This window comes from Phoxinus phoxinus, assembly GCF_949152265.1.
Source record: "Phoxinus phoxinus genome assembly, chromosome: 3".
Lineage (NCBI taxonomy): Eukaryota > Metazoa > Chordata > Actinopteri > Cypriniformes > Leuciscidae > Phoxinus > Phoxinus phoxinus.
The window spans coordinates 34715513-34735003 of record NC_136878.1 but is presented as its reverse complement, the minus strand read 5'-3'; the positions used below and the strand labels follow the sequence as shown (position 1 = coordinate 34735003).

General features: G+C 37.0%; 1 protein-coding gene across 6 annotated transcripts in view; it reads left to right on the top strand.

Moving 5' to 3' along the window:
• abr (ABR activator of RhoGEF and GTPase) overlaps positions 1-19491 on the top strand; it is a 270755-nt gene that overhangs the window by 229574 nt on the left and 21690 nt on the right. The window contains exon 1 of one of the 6 annotated variants that reach the window (XM_079608311.1): positions 14776-15368. The exons of the other annotated variants lie outside the window; for them this stretch is intronic. Coding sequence (XP_079464437.1) covers positions 15213-15368 — 156 coding nt within the window. The 5' untranslated portion in view covers positions 14776-15212. Of the gene's footprint in view, positions 1-14775; positions 15369-19491 lie in introns of those variants that run through there. 6 annotated transcript variants of the gene reach the window in all.

Sequence of the window (19491 nt, the reverse complement as noted above, 5' to 3'; positions counted from 1 at the left end):
CCAGAGGCATTTGAGCGACGTCCGTTGGTGACGCCCCTTTGGAAATGGGCTGTGAATGAACCTTCCCCAGACCCACTCTCAGTTACAACTGAGAAGGGTCTGGTGTCAAGGCTACCACAGACGAGCACCCAGTTAAAGTCGATGCGGACCAGGAGGAAGATTTGAGTTTTGATACAGAGCATCAATTGAGTTTATTTTATTTTATTTTTTTACGGTTTGTTCATATTATAATTGGAATTATATTTTGTGATATATTGCATAGTTCATATTTGCCTGTTCAGGCACAAAAAGTCATGTTTTAGTGGCCTCCGCTGTCACTGCGTGAAAACAAACTACCATCTGTTTCGTGTGGTGTTGAACATGAAAAGTGATGCACAGTCTGTTCATCTGTTCTCTTCATAAATAAATAAATGCAAAATTTAGCTCAGGGACTCTCAACTGGTTTGGCCATGGGAACCACATTTTCACATTGTCATTAAGCCGTGACCCACTTTCTTACGAATTAGACCTAATACCTAATAATAAAAATAAAAAAAATAAAAAAATTCTTCTAAGATTTTTAATAAATGTAGCTTTTTTAAAAAACCAAGCAAATTTATTTCACAAAAATGGTTGACACAATTACCGTCCCACTTAACATATACATATATTGTAAGAATATTACTTATAAAATAATGGAGTGTCTATTTACACTAAGTGCAAATAGCTATTTATACTAACTCCGCCCACTGACTGTTGGGCTGAACAAAATGATGAAAGACGCAGCATTGTCAACAGTAGCAATAGTGTAGGGGTAAGGCATGTGGCAGAAAGTTTTGACACAAATCGACCCGTGTTCGAATCCGCCTTTTGCCAAACTCGTTCTACTCCCTTTTCCCATCAGATATCAGAACTGAAAGGCATTTATTTTCAATAAAAATGAACAAAAGATTTGAAAAGTGGTAATAAAGTGTCTAATGTTTGTTTAATAATAAAGTGTTAGGTTAGGTGTAGGGGTAGGGTATATTTTAGTGTCCCAATAATGCGGCATCCAGTTATTAATTTGAATAAATATCGCTAAGAAATAACGCTATTTTCACAAGGAAGTCATTTTGTAATTTATGGTGACCCAGCGGATACTTGTGATTCATTTTAAAGCTAGATGGCAGGAGAGTTCAAGCTAACTTAACAGAGCAATTAAAGTTGTTTTGTGCGTTTTATATATATATATATATATATATATATATATATATATATATATATATATATATATATATATTAGGGCTGTCAGTTAAACGCGTTATTAACGGCGTTAACGCAAACCCATTTTAACGGCGTACATTTTTTTTATCGCGAGATTAACGCCTAGCAAACTTTGTAGTTTTTTTTCACATGCTTTTGCAACAACTAGTAACGTTAGTAAAACTACAACACCACACCGAATCTAGCTAGACCAGAAACAAAACAACAGGCACGCCGTACACACTTGTTTGGGCTTGCGAGCCGGCCAAAGAGTGGACGAGAAGCGCAGCGCCGAGCCGCGTCTAGGACAACTCGTATCGCACATTGGACGCACAATTTCTCAGTTTATGGCCTTCAATTAAAACGCAGAATGGCGCCGCCGGTGTGTTTACACTCATAGAGAATAATGTGTTCGAATTTTGAATACGAGGCGCTGCGCTTCTCGTCCGGTGTGTGACCCCCTTTAACGTTACGTTTTGAGTGACGCCGAAATGGATGCCAATAAGATTCTGAATGGAAAGTTTACTTTTAAAAAGTTGCCAAATGGTTCTATTGACAAGACCAAAGTGATCTGTGTGTTGTGTCGTTGTGAACTGAGCTGTCATCGCAGCACGCCCAGTCTGATAAACCACTTGATGGCCAAGCACACACACACCGCTGATGCGTTTCTACGCCCACTCGTCACTATCAGTAACGTTACCTCGTCAGTATTCCTTTCACCCTTTTATTGATGGACAGTTGTTACATTGTGTGAGAGATTATTTGCTCCAAGTGAGAATGTTAGTGTGAAATTGAACACAGTAGCCTATATGCCAATGTTGTTTCAATAAAAAACCTTTGCACAAAGCAAGCCGGTCCACTTTTCCATGTCGATAAGAGCATTAAAATGAGAAAAAATAATGGGACAAAAAAGAAATCAAGAGACATTAAGAATAGATAAAAATGTGCGATTAATCGCGAGTTACCTATGACATGAATGTGATTAATCGCGATTAAATATTTTTGTCGTTTGACAGCACTAATATATATATATATATATATATATATATATATATATATATATATATATATATATATATATATTTATATGTGTATCTTATTTTAAAAATAAGGGGACCTCACTATATTTTGGAATAGAGCCTTTAATTCTCTGCCTCTTTTTCTTTCAGTAGGTGGCAGTTCTGTGCCTGTTCTTTGGAGTGAGACTGAATTATTAATTTCTGAAAAACCTCTGAACTCTGTTTACTGTCTCCATCTGTCTGGAAATAGGTCACCGCACACACACACCAGGTGATGTCCACTCTTACATACACTCGAGTCACCCCACAGTCAATGTAAAGAGACCATCTGAGAGGTGCCCGACATGACATGATGTGACATGAACCCCTGCTGTGTACAGTGATCCATACAGTAGAGTTCAACTGATCCGAGATCAGCTGTAAGCTCACATCTCCTCGTATACTTACTGAACCAAATGCATGCTCATGGGTTCTTTATTTCCGTTCATACCTCCATCCCTTTGGCAAGAGGTTTACCTCTTCCTGCCTCATCACGAGGGTTATTGGATTTACTCAGAGAGAAAGAGAATGTGAGAGTTTTCTCCTTTCATTACTCTCTAGACATAGTGAAGGATGGGAGAAGATGCCCCCTGAAGAACAATGTGGAGAATATACAGAATGTATAAATTACTTTTGATATAGTTATTATTGGTATTATAATAATTATTTCTGATTTTATATATATCTAGTGTCGTTAATGTAAAATTCTTAATAAACGATTGTTTTTAAAATTGTATTTTGACAATTTTGTTAATAATAATTGAATAACTGTTGACAGATAAAGCAGAATACCAGTAAAAGAGATTAATCTGGAAGGTAAAATTATTATATGACTTATATACAGGCAAATTAATATTTACTCATTTAATTGACCATATTTTAATTGAAGATATGTCGTAATAGTAACATTATGAATACACATTTAATCATTTCACTCAACTAACCTATAGGTTTTAATGAAAGCAAAGATGTCTGAAATGTACATCTAATTCATGGAAATACTGAATAATAACCCCATTAATTATTATAATTATTACATTTAAAAATAACAACATGCCAATTGTGGCCTTCTGTACCAATTCTGAGGGGGTTGTCTTGCCCCAAGGGTCTAATTTTAACGTTTTACTTAAAAATAAATAAAACTTTTACGCTACTAATCCAAAAACATTGATGTATCCACAAATCCCTCATTAAAGGAACACTCCGACTTTTTGGGACTTTAGCCTATTCACCTTATCCCCCAGAGTTAGATAAGTCCATACATACCTTTTTCATCTCCGTGCGTGCTATAAGTCTGTTTGACGCACCCATCGCTAGCCTAGCTTAGCACAAAGACTGGATGTAAATGGTTGCAGCTAGCATACTAATCCAAATAAGTGACAAAATAACGCAAACATTTTTCTATTTACATGTTGTGATTTGTATAGTCACAGAGTGTACAAAAAACAAAGTCACATGAGACAGACGTATTTTAACCGTATAAATACTGGGAACTATATTCTCTGAAGGCGAAGCACTGCTACTTGGGCGGAGTGATAACCGCAGCACCTGAGATGTCACGCTGGTTTTGTTGACAGAAGAAACAACGGCGCGTCTCAGGTGCTGCGGTTATCACTCCGCTTAAGTAGCAGTGCTTCGCCTTCAGAATAGTTCCCAGGATTTATACGGTTAAATATGTCTGTGTCTCATGTGACTTTGTGACACTCTGTGACTATACAAATCACAACATGTAAATAGGAAAATGTTTGCGTTATTTTGTCACTTATTTGGATTAGTATGCTAGCTGCAACCATTCACATCCAGTCTTTGTGCTAAGCTAGGCTAGCGATGGGTGCGTCAAACAGACTTACAGCACGCACGGAGATGAAAAAGGTATGTATGGACTTATCTAACTCTGGGGGGATAAGGTGAATAGGCTAAAGTCCCAAAAAGTCGGAGTGTTCCTTTAACAAATAGAAACAAAAACCTTATGTATCAAGGAGCTGCAGTTAGACACTCTGACTGGGTGAGAGTCTGTCACTGTGTGAGGCCTTGGTACTGTTAAACTAGATTGTAAATTGAAAATGCTAAAATAAAATACAAATATATATAAATATTGAAATCTTGCCTTGGCAACCAACTAAAATTAAATGTGTTAACCTGAAGTATGAATATTATTTAAACTAAAACTGAATAAATTAAATCTAAAAGATAAATAAAATCACATAAAATAACAAAAAAAATACTAAAACTAAAAGTTATTTTTATATTTAAAAACTAAATTTAAATAGCTAAAAGCTAATTCATATATGAAAAAATACTTCAATACTTACTTCAATAATATAATAATAAAATAGATGGTCATTAATGCATAATTGAATAGATATCGAACAACCCCACAGAAATCTCACATGACACACAAGTTTTTTTTGGACTACAGGAAAAAAAATAAGTACTGAAAATTGTCCACTAAGTTTACAGACATTTTCCTTAATCCCGTAACACAACACAATGTGTAATTCAAAATATGGTGAAAACACCTGTGAAAAAAATCAATATGGAAAATTCATAATAACAGTACATACAGTGCATGAATGTCCCCTAAATACCTTTTTTAAAATATATTTTAATGTAAAATATATGTTATAAAACAACTTTTATATGCTGTTGTATGATATGAGCGTGGATTTTGTCTCTACTATTAACATTACACATATTCATCATATTGTCAGTGCTGTTATGAAAAAATGTGTACATTTAAAATATCTCATAAAATATGCTTCATTTTCTTAATGAAAAAAATAGAATTTCTTTTTCTTTCTGTTTTTATTATTTATTATTTATATTTTATTATTTCAGTTGATTTTGAGCTTAAGTATGACCCAGATGTTTCTTTATGAGAAGAAATCACAGAGAATACCCGTACAGAATATGAGGATTCTTAATCATTGCTGTGGAATATCAGATGATACAATATCATCCAGATGACGCTCAAATGAGATAAAACTGGGACAATCTGTCGAGTTCAGCGAAAACATTCTCTCTCTCTCACACACACACACACACACACACACACAGATGTGGAGTGTGTATTTTGTGTTGTTGTTGTTATTAAGGTCATTGTTAGTCTCTAAAATGATTGCAGCATATCTGATGATGCTTGCATCAGAGCTGTTATTAAATTAAAATTTTCCACTTGCAGCACGGCTGTTCTGAAAACTTATGTGGTTAAAATGGTTATAGTAGCGCAAACAGTTACCGTGGCAACATGGCATCATCTAGGGATCTGTCATGGTGCTCTAATACTTTTTCTGCCCCTCAGGTGCTGCACACATACGCAGAAAGAGTTACTGAATGATAACTGGGGCTACTTTTGTTCTCATCGGATGCCCCTTTTACAAGATGTAAAATAAGTCTCCAGAGTGTGTATGTGAAGGTTTAGCTCAAAACACATAAATAATATTTTATAGCATGTTAAAATTGCCACTTTTTGGGGGGTGAGCAAAAAAATGTTTGCCACCGTTTTTTGTCTGTCTCTTTAAATGCAAATGAGCTGGTGCTCCTGGCCCACTTTCTAGAAGAGGGCGGAGCTTCAAGAGCTCATCAAAACAGGACAATCTCACGCACTGAGAATGCCAAAAACGGTCAGTAGCACTGTTCAGTTCGAACTGGAGGTGGTCAGTCGGACAATAATGCCTACAGAACCATAGAATATATATAACAGGTATAGTTTAGTTTAATTACACTTATAAACTGTTGTCATCTTTCTTTAATCCACCATTAGTACAAGCCTGTTGTAGCAGACCCCCGTCCGCATGATGGCCAAAACTTTGTTTAAGTTTTATGAAGTTTATTGTACATCACACAAAAGATAAATAAACTGGTAAAACATATATCTGTAAAACACCTCTGATGTAACCAGCATCGCTCCGGAAATTTTAAGCTGGATCACGAACAGTTGGTACTGATCCATCCTTAAGTAACAACTTTTTAGCAAAACCTGTTTTGTATTGTCCCTTTGTATTGACCCTCGTTCACAAAGCAGTCTGGTGTAAAAGTATTTGCGCAGACATAAACTAATGTAGGTATATGGGGGAGCATTCCTTTCAAAAATAAAACGAATCATCATGAATAAAACGTCTTCTGCGCCTCTGATGTGAGGAGAATATGAAGACGGTTATGCTCACTCTTACATCAAACAACAAAACACCTGAGTTGCTTACGAGACATTCTTGTCACTACTCGCTACAGCTGCTCCGGCCTGGAGAAAACGGCGGACAGTGTACAACTCGCTCAGGGCTAATACGGCAGAATCCGCCAGCAGTAGTCTTTTTCAAATAGCTAGCTAGCTACCTACAGTACGTAGAAACCGGCTGCAAAATGAAACAGCTTGCTAGATGACAGTTATGACTCAGGCTATGTTTACACGGAAACGATCTGAAGAGAAAACGCAAAAGTGGCGTTGCGTTATCACTTTTTATTCTGCGTTTAGACGAGCGTTATGAGGGGGAAATCTGCGTGCATATGGTGACGCAAAAGTGTGTGAAATTGGATGTAGTGTGCACTCCAGGCGGCTAGGTGGCAATGTGAAGCACTGAAAGTGAAAGAGCCGCTGACACAGTTTTTCATGTTTAATACGGTAAAGCGGCTGCTTTAACCCTCAGTGCTCTTCGCGTGTCGCTCAAAAATGACAGAATTTTGTATTTTATTTTTGTCAATGAAATTAATGCTATATTTTAGCTTGATAATGTTTTGTTATTTTCCTGTACTGGCGCATGCCTGTGACGTAAACGCGACGCCTTCACTGTCTAGCAGACTTTTGCGTTTTTACCCTTTAGACGGGTGGAGCGTTTTTAAGATTTCCACTCTGGAGGGTGGTTTCACTTTTTTGCGCTTTTAAGCCCCAAAAACGCCGTCGCCGTGTAAACGAAAGGCACATCCGATAAAATATTTGTATGTTTTCACCCGCGAGCGTTCTCGTGTAAAAAGGGCCTCAGACAGCCCACGACAAACTGGCTACGTGTTTTCATTTCAGCTTTCCTGAGCTGGCAGACAAATCAGATACCTAACTAAATGCAAAAAAAATTTATCCAATGTTCCCTTTTAAAAAAACATCATTAGAGTTTGTTTGATGTGGGATGGGCTCTGCACTCCGCACATGAAAGCAAGGGCTGTTAATGCACTCAGTCCCCCTCATTCCCTCAGGACACACCTCACAAACCCAACCCTCAGCTCCTCACATGAAAGGCCGGAACCGTTATCCTGTTCTCTGTCCTTGGTTCCTCCTCCCCCTCTCCATCCATTCCGCATCTTTGTGATTCAGACACAGTGTTTCTATGCAGTAGCAGATCCATGTCCCGATGACTTTTGTGTTACATCTGATGGAATTATACACTTAACTATGGTACAGTGATGGTAATATTTTTGTATTTGATGTATACCACAGTAATGAGTAATTGCTGTATTAATTTATGGTATTTTGCTTCGAATGCTATAGGCCATTTTAAAGGATACAATGGTATTACCTTTATTGTAGTGCCCAAAATGGTAATTCCTATTTTCTGTGTGACTATTAGCTTATACAGCATCCAGTACATCTTCACACACCTCACACCCTTTAACCAGCTCCATCCCCATCTTTCCACATCACCACCATTACACACATCTGTGCGGTTCTACTTGTCATGTTTTCTGCTCTCTTTGTTTATTCTTATTCCAGTGGCATACAGGTGGCACCCATCCAAAATACTCATATCATCCTACAAAAATAATAGCACAACACCCTACTTAAAAAGAAAAATTGTTAAACATGGAAAACACATGAAAATGTATGTGAATGTTTAAAGAATATTTGCAATGAAAATAAATTACAATAAAGGGCGAAGACTTGGTTAAATATTCTACTATTTAAGGCGAGACACTACAGGTGAATAGGGTAATATTGTTAACTAGCAGATATCACCATGAAACTTTCCCAGTTGATTACCTACATTAAGATGAGAAAAAAATGTATTACAAGTTTTCTGTAATTTAATGTTTAAATATGCAAATTAGGCATTATCTAATTAAATATGCACTAATTTGCCTATATTTTAAAAAACAAAATCTCAGAATTGGATAAAGCCAGGTTCAAAATAATTTTTTCAGTGTGTTCACATATTAGATGGGAAAAAAATTACAGAGGGATTTATGGATATCTACTTTTGTTATCCTGTAAATCAGAATATACTGTCAATAGCCTTAAAATTTTTATTTTCGCCATGTTTTTTGGAATAAAATGTTATATAAATCAGGCTAGGAATAATATATTTACAAATCCCTCTGTAATTGTCTTCATAATATAACTAGGTACAAGACTGGAAAGTTTGGTGTGTGTATAGGTGCTACTGAAGAGGAGATTTCGGACTTGGAGTATGAGAGAAAAGTCATTTTGAGAAAAAGGCATTTAAAGATTTGTAATGTAAAAAATCATACTTTTTTAGTGGAAAGAACTATTTACTGACACAATATCTTATCAAATCATTAGCAACAACAATACAAACCACCTAAATCACATCAAAACTTATAAACACAGCATTTATGGCCTTCAACTGAGCAGAAAAACAGTCAAAAACACACATCTAAATGTCAGAGCGCGTCACGTGATGCATCTGAACGAGTCAGGTTGTCAGAAATTGACATCAGCCAATGAGATTTCGCTTTTAGGGTTAAATGCCCATTTTACTTTCACGATTGGTTACTGATTAAAAGGAAATTACCATATTTGGATCCGACAGCATTGTACAGAAGAGAGAGAGCTTTCCAGACATGTGCGTGATTAAAGGAAGAACACAGAGATCGCGGAGCAGCGCGTTGATTTAGAACGCCAACTTTTGCTGAATTTCAGAGAAATCTACAGACGCAAATAGACAAAGTGTAGTAAAATAAAGACCTAAATGTGTATTTTGGACTTTTTTTTCACCACAAGTCTGAAAGAAGACATGTTATTGAAGACAAATAGCCCAAAATCTCAAAATTGACCAGTGAAAAAAAAACGATGTTTTTGCCTGCCGTGTCTCGCCTTAAATCTTTGGAGTCAAATGTTCCTTGAGCACCAAGAATGATTTGTGAAGAATCATGTGGCACTTATGATTGAAAATTCAGATTTGCAATTACAGGAATAAATGACATTTTTTAAATAAATTAAACAAGAAAGCAGGCATTTTAAATTGTAATAATGTTGTATTTCACAATAGTACTGATTTTACAGTCTTTTTGATCAAATAAGTGCAGCCTTGGTGAGCATTTCCTTGTAAAAAAAAAAAATATATAAGCTTTTTAAAAAAAATTAAACCCTTTTAAATATAATTTCAACTGTTGATGTCTTGTAATTGCTACTACAGTTTTTGGATGCATGTAAAGCACCATTGTATACAACCATTATTATCTCGTAGAGTTGAATTCTGTGATTATGAAAACAGTAAAAGAAGTATGTTTGGGATTACTGTGAAGTGGCATCTGAAAATGGACGAATGTGGTTTAGACATACAGTAAGCGTATGGTTACCTTTTTGTGTCTTTGTGTGTGGCTCTGGTCAAAATGCAGAATTTAAGTTTATTCGTTGTCACTTATAATAGTTTAGGTCATCATGAGACACTGGCGTCATTGTGAGCTTTGCTTTATCCACTGCTGAACATCCACCTGTGGTTATCTCAGCGACAACCCTCATCCATCCATTCTCCAAGCCACTTGTCCTATATAGGCTTGTGGGATGCTGAAGCCGATCACCCTCAACCAGTGTAATGGAAAACCACATAAACCAGGCCGTCATCACAATCATGGGAAGAAAAGAAAGAAAAACGACTGTGAGATGAAAACCGTTCCCCTCCCTCATGCATTGTTGTTGTAAGCTGCCAGTCTCTGACAGAGAAGAAAGAGAAAAGCAAGAGAATAGAGTGTCTGCCCTCATCTAAACTCCCTCTTTCAGCCTTTAGCTTCACCTGTTTAATGAGCATCACTGTCACTTGTTTCTGAAAAGATGAAAGAGAGAACCCTTCTGAAGCACTTACCACCCCCTTTATATGCTAAAGTCGACTCGGTTTATTTATTTATTTATTTATTTGTTTTGCTCTACTTTCCTAGAGAAGAACAAGGGCATCCTGGACCTATTTTGTTTTTTGGAGGGTTCACTAGTTTCAGCCCTGGCTCACTTGGTACTATAGGCAAGATAAGACATGAAATATATATGTGGTGTATATATATTAGCATGTTTAGCACATAATTTTTAAGCCAGTTATTTATATATTTTGCTGTAGTGTGTCAGTAGGAAATATCAGTTTACATTTCAAAACATTTCTTTTAACATTAATTCAAATAATTAATTGAGATTTTTGTATGAACACGGAGTCTGACAACAGTCGGTATGCTCTACACGGAGATCTGATCTCACCATCATTGAGTCTGTCTGTAGTTTGCATGTAGGTTTCTTCAAGCGTCTTTGAGATGTTGCTGCAGGTCTTCTAGATTTAGCCTGTCTCCGTTTTTTCTGTTTCTTCATGTAATCCCATATGGACATGATGATCGTGAGATCAGATCTCTGTGTGGAGCATACTGGACTCAGAGTTGTCAGACAAAAACTACAGCAAAAGATATAAATAACAGACTTAAACCCTTTTGGACTTTTGGACTGGACTTTTTGGACCTGTTCAAAAGATTGGGGTTAAGATTTTTCTTGCGTCTTTGAAAGAAGATTCTCATGCTGGTTAAGGCTGTATTCATCTGATCAAAGAAGTCATATCATGAAATATTATGACAATTTAAAATTATGTTTTTCTATTTTAATAATTTTTAAAATGTAATTTATTCCTGTAATGCCAAAGCTGAATTTTTATTCAAGCCATTAAACTAGTATTTAATGATATTTCAGAAAACATTTATAAGTAATATAAATGTTTATAGTATGAGTAATACTAACTTTTAATTTTCTCTAAACCTTTGTGAAATTGTACGTGCATGCCACAAACCACTAGAGACAGAGAGAACGAGGTAGAAAGCTCAAGCTGCCGAGAACAGCCAATGCATCTTAATTGGTAATTATATCACTGACGTTGCAGCCGTTTCAATCCTCCTGTCTCCTTTCGGCCCATTAAATCTTCTTCCAAGAAGCCCTGAGGCCAAAGCCGTGCCCTCGGATTGGAGACTATTTAGTATGCTGTACATTGGTCTTTATCTGAAGTCACTTTATATCTGAAGTGGTAACACTTTACATTAAGTTCATATTAGTTCATGTATAAACTAACAATGAGCAATATATTTGTTACAGTATTTATTTATCTTTTTTAGTTATATTTAATAAAAATGCAGCTGTTCATTGTTAGTTCATGTTAGCTCAGGTACAATAAAACTAGGCTGTGCAGTTTTGTAGAGGCTAGCAATTGCAAGCTAGTTTTGAAAACATAAAAAGGGAAAAGATACCACCGTCCCTTCAAGAGCTCTTTCCAAATCCTCACCTCTTCCAAAACACATGAACGCGCACAGCCAGAGCAGAGTCTGCAAAGCATCACCAGAGATTGTGTTGGTCGAGGGAGGAACACGTCACTTTCAAATTACCTCAAGTCTCAAAGCACAAAACTTTACAATAGTAATGAACGTAAACAACATATTTACGGTTATTGTTATAACTCAAAGCAGTTTTGTAAAGGTGCGTTCACTCGTCAGAATTGGCATGATTACGAGATTCCGACTTCAAAAGCGCTGATGACGTGTGATGTCTGCATGAGCAGGGTGCACGGTATGCAAATATATAGGATGACAGGCAGGTAGGCCATCCTATCATTGCATTCAGACCGAATGCAATGAAAGGACAAAAATGTTTTGCTCTAGCCTTGCAAGCCAGACTTACATCAAGATGTTTAGTCTGGCAACTCTCCATAGACGCGGCTGAATCCGAGGGGCGGGATAAACGGTTGTCTCTCAAAATCCCTCTGAACGCAATAGGATAGCGCTACAACCAACCAGAGCAACGAAGAAGGTGACGTAGACAGAGCGGCAAAACTCCGAACATTTCTTCCTTTTTTAAGAATAACTTAAGTGCCGTTCTTTGCTCTTTTCTTAAAGAAAAACTTAACTCCAAGTCCTCCAGAGTCGCGGCCAAAGCCGATTCGAAAGACCGCTGTTCTCCATCAACAGCCGCCATTATTTGTTTTCAAGTGGCAGCCGTCGCAACTCTGTCGTCATATGTTAAGCCCGCCCCCGCCTACTCTATACATGACGTGATTGGCCTGACCCAATTTAGGTTTTTGCAGCTAGAAGGTCTATGGAGAGTTGCTAGACTGCCCTGGCTGCAAAATACATTTTGCTGCCGCTAGGGTGCGTCTAGATTTCTAGGCTAGTTTTGCTCCTGAGACTTCCACAAAAGTTTTTTTAATATTTAGACCTTGTATAATTGATTGCTATCAAAGTTTCAAACAGTATATCGTTGCCTACTCTGACTTTAAATAATATTACCAGATACAACTTTTGATTTTAATAATGTATTACTAAATGTTAACACCAACTAAGATTAATAAATGTTTTAGGAGAATTCATCATTGTTAGTCCATGTTAACTAATGTACTTTGATCATCAACATCAAATATGTAAAAGTTTTTTCCTGTGAAACGGATTTCTTCATGCCTTAAAATAGCTTAAATGTAACTTGACACCCTTGCTTCATTTAATATACGTAAACCATCAATATGCTAATTAGCCCCGCCTCCACTCGCTCAACGTACTGATGTTAACGCTGCACAATGATTTCGCTCTATACAACATTGGACACATAATGGTAATTAATATGATTGATTAGCCTTTTGTTTGACTATGTTATCAAACAGCTATCTGTTTGATGTTATCTCTCCCCTGCTAGTTTGCTGTTAATCATATGCTAAAGTCTGCCGGCATGTTGACGTGATTGGTTACAAGGTAGTTTGTGACGTCAGAAACACCAGTGATTTCAAACCGCGTTTTTGAGACTGTCAATGGTTCACCGCAGTTTTAAAGAGAAAATGCTCAGCAATGCTGTTGACTTATGAATTTGCACTTGGTTTGTCTTAAAGCATATTAAAAACACCACAGACATATAAACAACATTAAAAACTTGATTTTCACCACAGGGGGACTTTAACAAATGAAGCCTTATTGTAAATGTTTGCCAAACCAACAACAGCTTGATCATTTTAAATGTGAACATGTGAAAAACATCAATCTTTGAATGTTGACTTCAGTCTTGATGTCTCAGCTCTGATAATCCCAAGCCAGATGGACTCTGTGCACTTTCTGTGCTATACAGTTTCTACACTGATTTAATTCAAATTAGCCACACAAAAAAACTTGCACACAGGAAGCAGGGAATACATGGAACTTTGTGAAATGTTTGTGTTTGAGTTGTGCCGCCGGGTTTTCTGGATGCTGATTCCATGGGGGCCTGCAAAGTATGTTCAGATGACTTCTGGGTAAATGGATGTGCTTCGGTGCATGGTGCAGCACTAGTACCACTTCTTTTTTAAGTATACCCATTTGATCTTTGCGTACACCAGGCACAGTTCCTGCAGCACCTGTGAAGTTTTCACAAAGAACTTGTAATACAGTGTTTTTTCCGGTCTTATGCAATAAGGAAAGGTGGTATGAGGACAAATGAAAAGAAAGAGAAGAAAAATTACCTGGTAGACACTATTGCGTGCAGCTCCAGAAACTAAGCACGAGGACAGAAGATGTAGAACAATCCCACTCCTGCTTACATAATCAACATATATACTACACCAACACCCACAAGACGCAGCCGCCCCAGGCTCCCAATGACACACACTGCTGAGATTACAGAAGCAGAGAATGACAGATGATGAAATATGTTTGTCTTTACTGACACACAAACTTTAAAAGTATTTTTGTCTTTAACTTCACACAGGGTTTTTGGGCAAGTGTGAGGAAAACCTGTCTAGGTCATATTTCATGAAATGTCAAAACAGAAATCTTAGAAGAAAAAGCAAAAGCTGAATTTTCAGCATCCGTTACTACACATCACGTCACATTATCTTTAGATATCATTGTAATATGATATTTGGTGCTCAAGAAACATTTCTTATTATTATCAGTGTTGAAAACAGTTGTTCTGCTTGATGATTCTGTGAAAACCATACATTTAAAGTATATTTTATATATTTATCTCATCTGATTGTGGGAGATGTGCTTATTATTTCTTATTAAAAAAATAATTCTACAAATAGGCTTTATTTTCTTTATGCACAAAACAATTTCTTTAAATAATAGTTCTTTCTTTTGATTTGGGGTAAAATGTTCTGATGATACTGAGGTAACTCGGCACACAAAGAACGTTACTCCTTTATGGCTCTGTCTTCCTCTCCCTCCGTCGCGCATCTGGAGACTTAAAAACTGCTTTGTGATAGAATCAGCTCACCCACTCCCTCTCTCCCTCCCTCCCTCCCTCTCTCCTTTTCTCCTCCCACTCTTTCTTCCTCTCACTCTCTGTTTTCTGGGAATCAGATGTTGAGGAGAGCGCAGCAGGAGAGAGATGCAGGCGGAGGAGAGCGTTACTTTAACATACACTGAAGGATCTATAGTTCAAATATTAAGCTTGAGAAAAGGCAAAAACATGGCAATGTTTACTTTCCTCCAGAAATGAGCCCTTTATTTCACAGGGTTCATTTTTCTGCTGATTTTTTATCATTTTGTTAATCACTCCTCAGAGAGCACTTAACACAAGAAGTGAAAATTGTGACCTCCAAGTAAAGGCACAAGAAAAAAAGCGTTTTATTTTATTTATTGATTAATTTTTTTAGAAAAGTATTTTTTATCCTTTTGCTGTGAAGAATTTGGGAAGAGTTTCATTTTACCTTGGGAATCGTTGTACTGGTGTTCCGGGGGTCAGCGCCCCCCTTCTCTTTCTCTGTGCGTGGCTGCAAGAGGAACAAAGTCAGGATGACAGAGATCGTGGTGACGGACTGTAATCTGAACTCAGTGTGTGAGCGCGTGGAGCAGCACTGCTGTGTGAACGATCCTTCAGCCATCAAAAAACACACCAACAGCGGCGCCAAACTGTGGGGTCGTGTGCGCAGTAAACTGCTCCGGCAAAAGGTCACTTGCTCTTTCATTCTTTCTCCGACTGTTACATCCTCTCTATGCAGCTTGTGGTCTCATTCTTTTCATAAGTTTTCTGTCTGTTTCCTGGCCTTTAACTCACTGAAAGTCACTGAATGCAACTTGCACTTTTTCATGCTGTCTGTCTCGAAATGCAGAAAGTTGATCCTATAAATAGTTGGTCTCACTTCATTTAACATTTAAATTAGTGTGTGTGTGTATATATATATATATATATATATATATATATATATATATATATATATATATACACACACACACACATATGGTATAGAAATATAGAATAGTAAGTGTTAGTATTAATGGGTCAAATGTTGGAGAAAATCTCAGGTTGAGTTAGGCAGGTCATTCCACCAAGGTAGGTAGGTAGGTAAAGGTCCGTGAAAGTGATTGTGAATATGTGTCTGTGAAAATTAAAATGTTGGTAATTTACATTTATTCATGTTCAGCATTTAGTAATTTATTTGTGATAAACACTTGTAGTGGGCTATTAAAAAAGTGTTATTTATATGTTGAAGTACCGGTATGTTCTTTAAAACATTGGCGCAGAAAGCAAGTTGTGTAAGGTAGACCGTTTTTTTTTGTGTGTATTTTTTCCTGTTGCCCTTCAGGCTCTTTTATTGTATATGACAGTGTAAACCGCTCAATAACTCTTTTATTAGGCTTAATTTATGTCACGTAGACCTGTCCGTTGAATTACGATTGCAAGCAGAATCAATCATGTCAAAAATGCAGTCAAATGTTCCGGTTTATATGTGGTTTAAACGAGTGCCCCCCTCCCACATAAACAACACACAGCACCCCCAACCTAAAACATCTTCTCGTGTGCTCCTGTCTTCACCTGACCTGTATTAAATTTCAGAAGATTATTACATATTACAACTTAACTGTACATGGACACATTAAATATACTTTTTTTGTTCACGTAAACACACATTTGTGTGCGTGTGCGTGTGCGTGTGCGTGTGCGTGTGTGTGTGTGTGTGTGTGTGTGTGTGTGTGTGTGTGTGTGTGTGTGTGTGTGTGTGTGTGTGTGTGTGTGTGTGTGTGTGTGTGTGTGTGTGTGTGTGTGTGTGTGTGTGTGTGTGTGTGTGTGCAGTTAGAGGTTAATTATCTCTTTAACCTGCTGTCCTCAGAGCCCCTGGCAGGTATCACCCACCCGCTGAGGAAGATTAGTTAATCACACCTTTACTCTCACACTCACCATTGTATAATCTTTTATTAATAATTACAACACCAGCTATTCTCATGCATTTGCAAAGGCGCTTATATCTGAGATCCAGAGCATGATTTATAAATTAATCTATGAATCTTTATTCACTGATGCAGAATCAAAATCACATTTTTTCAGACAATGGGAGGTTTTGATGATGGAACATTTGTGTTATTATGATAGAAATCCCATTTGAAAATATAAATTATTTAAGAATTAATTAATTTCAAATTAAATGTGTAAATTTTTTTTTATTAAAACAAGGCATGCGATTAATTATTTATTGAACATTATTCATATTTTTTTAATTGAATTTACTTAAAATCTCAGGATGTGTTTCGTGTTTAGTAAGAACTCTCCCATGCTCAAAAAAGGAATAACAGTGATAATGTGAAATAATATTATAATTTAGAAAAATGGTTTTCTATTTTAATATATTTTAAAGATGTATTTATTCCTGTGATGGCACATTTTCATCAACCATTACTTCAGTCTTAGGTTTCACATGATCCTTCAGAAATCATTCTAATAATATGGTGATTTGAAGAAACATTTCATATTATTATCAATGTTGAAAATAGTTGTGTTGCTTAATTCTTCTGTGGAAATCATATTTTTTCAGGATTTTTTGATTAATAGAAAGTTAAAACGAAAAGCATTTATTTGAAATAGAACAGCATTCACTGTTGCTGAATGATCATCCTGCTGTGATGAGATCAGTGCCTTCAGACTCTGCATGTAACGTGTGTGCGTGCGTGTGTGCGTGCGTGCCTGCGCGCACACGCATGTATGCGCGTGTGTGTGTGTGTGTGTGTGAGAGAGAGAAATTTAGGTCTCTCCACATGGGGTATCTGCCCTGCCAGCACTTTGAGCAGTAATTTATGTGCATAGTCTTTCTGGCTGTAAAAACAAAGCTTTTTGGCCTCTGCTGTACTTATGTGTGTCTTTTGCCCAGTCTGGGTTAATCTTCTTCCTGATCCACTGACCCAGGACTGACCGTAGAGACAGACAGATTACAGAAAAAGACCCCTTGGTTATGATACTGTAGCTGTAACGCATCATTTTCCACTCTTAAGAATAAAGGTTCTTTATTGGCATATATGGTTCTATGAACCATTAACATTCATGTAAACTTTCCTTTACACAAAAGGTTCTACAGATTAAAATGTTCTTAAGACTAAGAAAAAAAGGTTCTTCTGTGGCATCACTGCAAAAATGCTTTTTTTGTAGCCTTCATTTTTAAGAGTGTAGTAGGATAGAGAATCGCTTTTGGTAGTAATACACAACAAAGCAGGACACGCGTCTTTCCATGTGCTGAGCCCATGCTCTTTCGAATTTCTCTTTTCTTTTCTTTTCTTTTTCCTCCTGTCTGTCTTTCTCTGACTTCCTCTTCTTATGTTGTTTCTCAAACATCATTCTGTATCGTTTTGATCTTGTAGCATATTCCCATTATAGGAGGAATTCTGCCTGTAAATCACATACATGTACTGTAGACACACCCTTTCTTTGTGTTCCCTCAGGTACTGACACATAAAGACTGTGTGTCAAAGGTAGACGAAGACATTTACTCATATATACCGTACTCATAATCAGTCACAGGTGTAATAGATACACTCATAATCGCCACTTACTGCCAATTACATTTATAAACAAACCTCATTTTGCAGCGCTTTGAAACACACTTGTGAACTCTCTCACAGATGGCCAGTCTCATTGACTGAATATTGAATGAGTCTTTGTGGCCAAGAGAGTGTGTGTGTTTATCTGTGTGAGTGTGTTCCTTTGATATGGTCATGAAGGATCCCAGTGTTGTCTCATGACCTTCTCATAATTTCTGACCTCCACAAATGCGCTTTTATTAGATAAACGTAAACCTTGCAGAACACGCTGCAACTTTAACCCCTCAGACCAGAAACAGGCTGTGTCTGAAATCACCCCCTATGCCCTTATATAAGTGCACTATTTTGGGACAGCCATTTGTAGAGGTGTCCAAACCACAGTGGACATTATTGAGTGTGCTCATTCAATCCCATAATGCACTACAATAACGAGTGTACAACATATACTCTCAACTGCACTGAATGAATTCCCACGTCTCATCAGATGACGTCCGCAGCACTACTGACGCACTCAATATCTGAATTTGCTCACTATTTTTTATTCAATACTTATGTAAAGAAGTAATGTAGGGAATGGTGCATTAAGGGGTGTATGGAGTGATTTCAGGTAAAGCCATACTCAGTACAGCAAAGGTTCTGAACTGAATGGATTGCAGGTTTGTGGGTCTGTTTGGGGCAGCATGGGTAAAAAAAGTGGTAAATGCTAATAATAAAATTAAAATAACAATATAATCATATAGTTAGGACAATAATATAAATATGCTCATCAACTTGCTCTTGAATATTTGGTTGTCAATATGAAAGGTGACATGCTCTTCCGTATTTTGGTGCAAATTCATCTCTCACTAGTCAAATTATGTAGATGTTTGACTGAAAATAACTTTTGTATGACTGTACATATTTTTTTCTACTGTGTTGGGTCACCACTCGAGGTCCAATCTTAGTCCTGAAGCAAAACCAGTCGAGTATCACTGCTCTTTATGCAAGCACAGATGCGAATACTTTGCTAACCTAATGCTAGTGTTAATCATTTGTGTAGTATTTTATGAGCACTTTTTGTCCTTAATGTGACATTAAAGGGATAGTCCACCCAGAATTAAACATCCAGTCATTTACTGTATGACTTTCTTTGTTCTGCGAAACAAAAACAAAAAAATTGGGTCCAAACAATATTGGACCCCATTGACTTTCATTGACTTCTTTTATATTCCACAGAAGAAAGTCTATACAGTTTTGCAGCAAATTGGGGGTGAGTAAATTATGACAG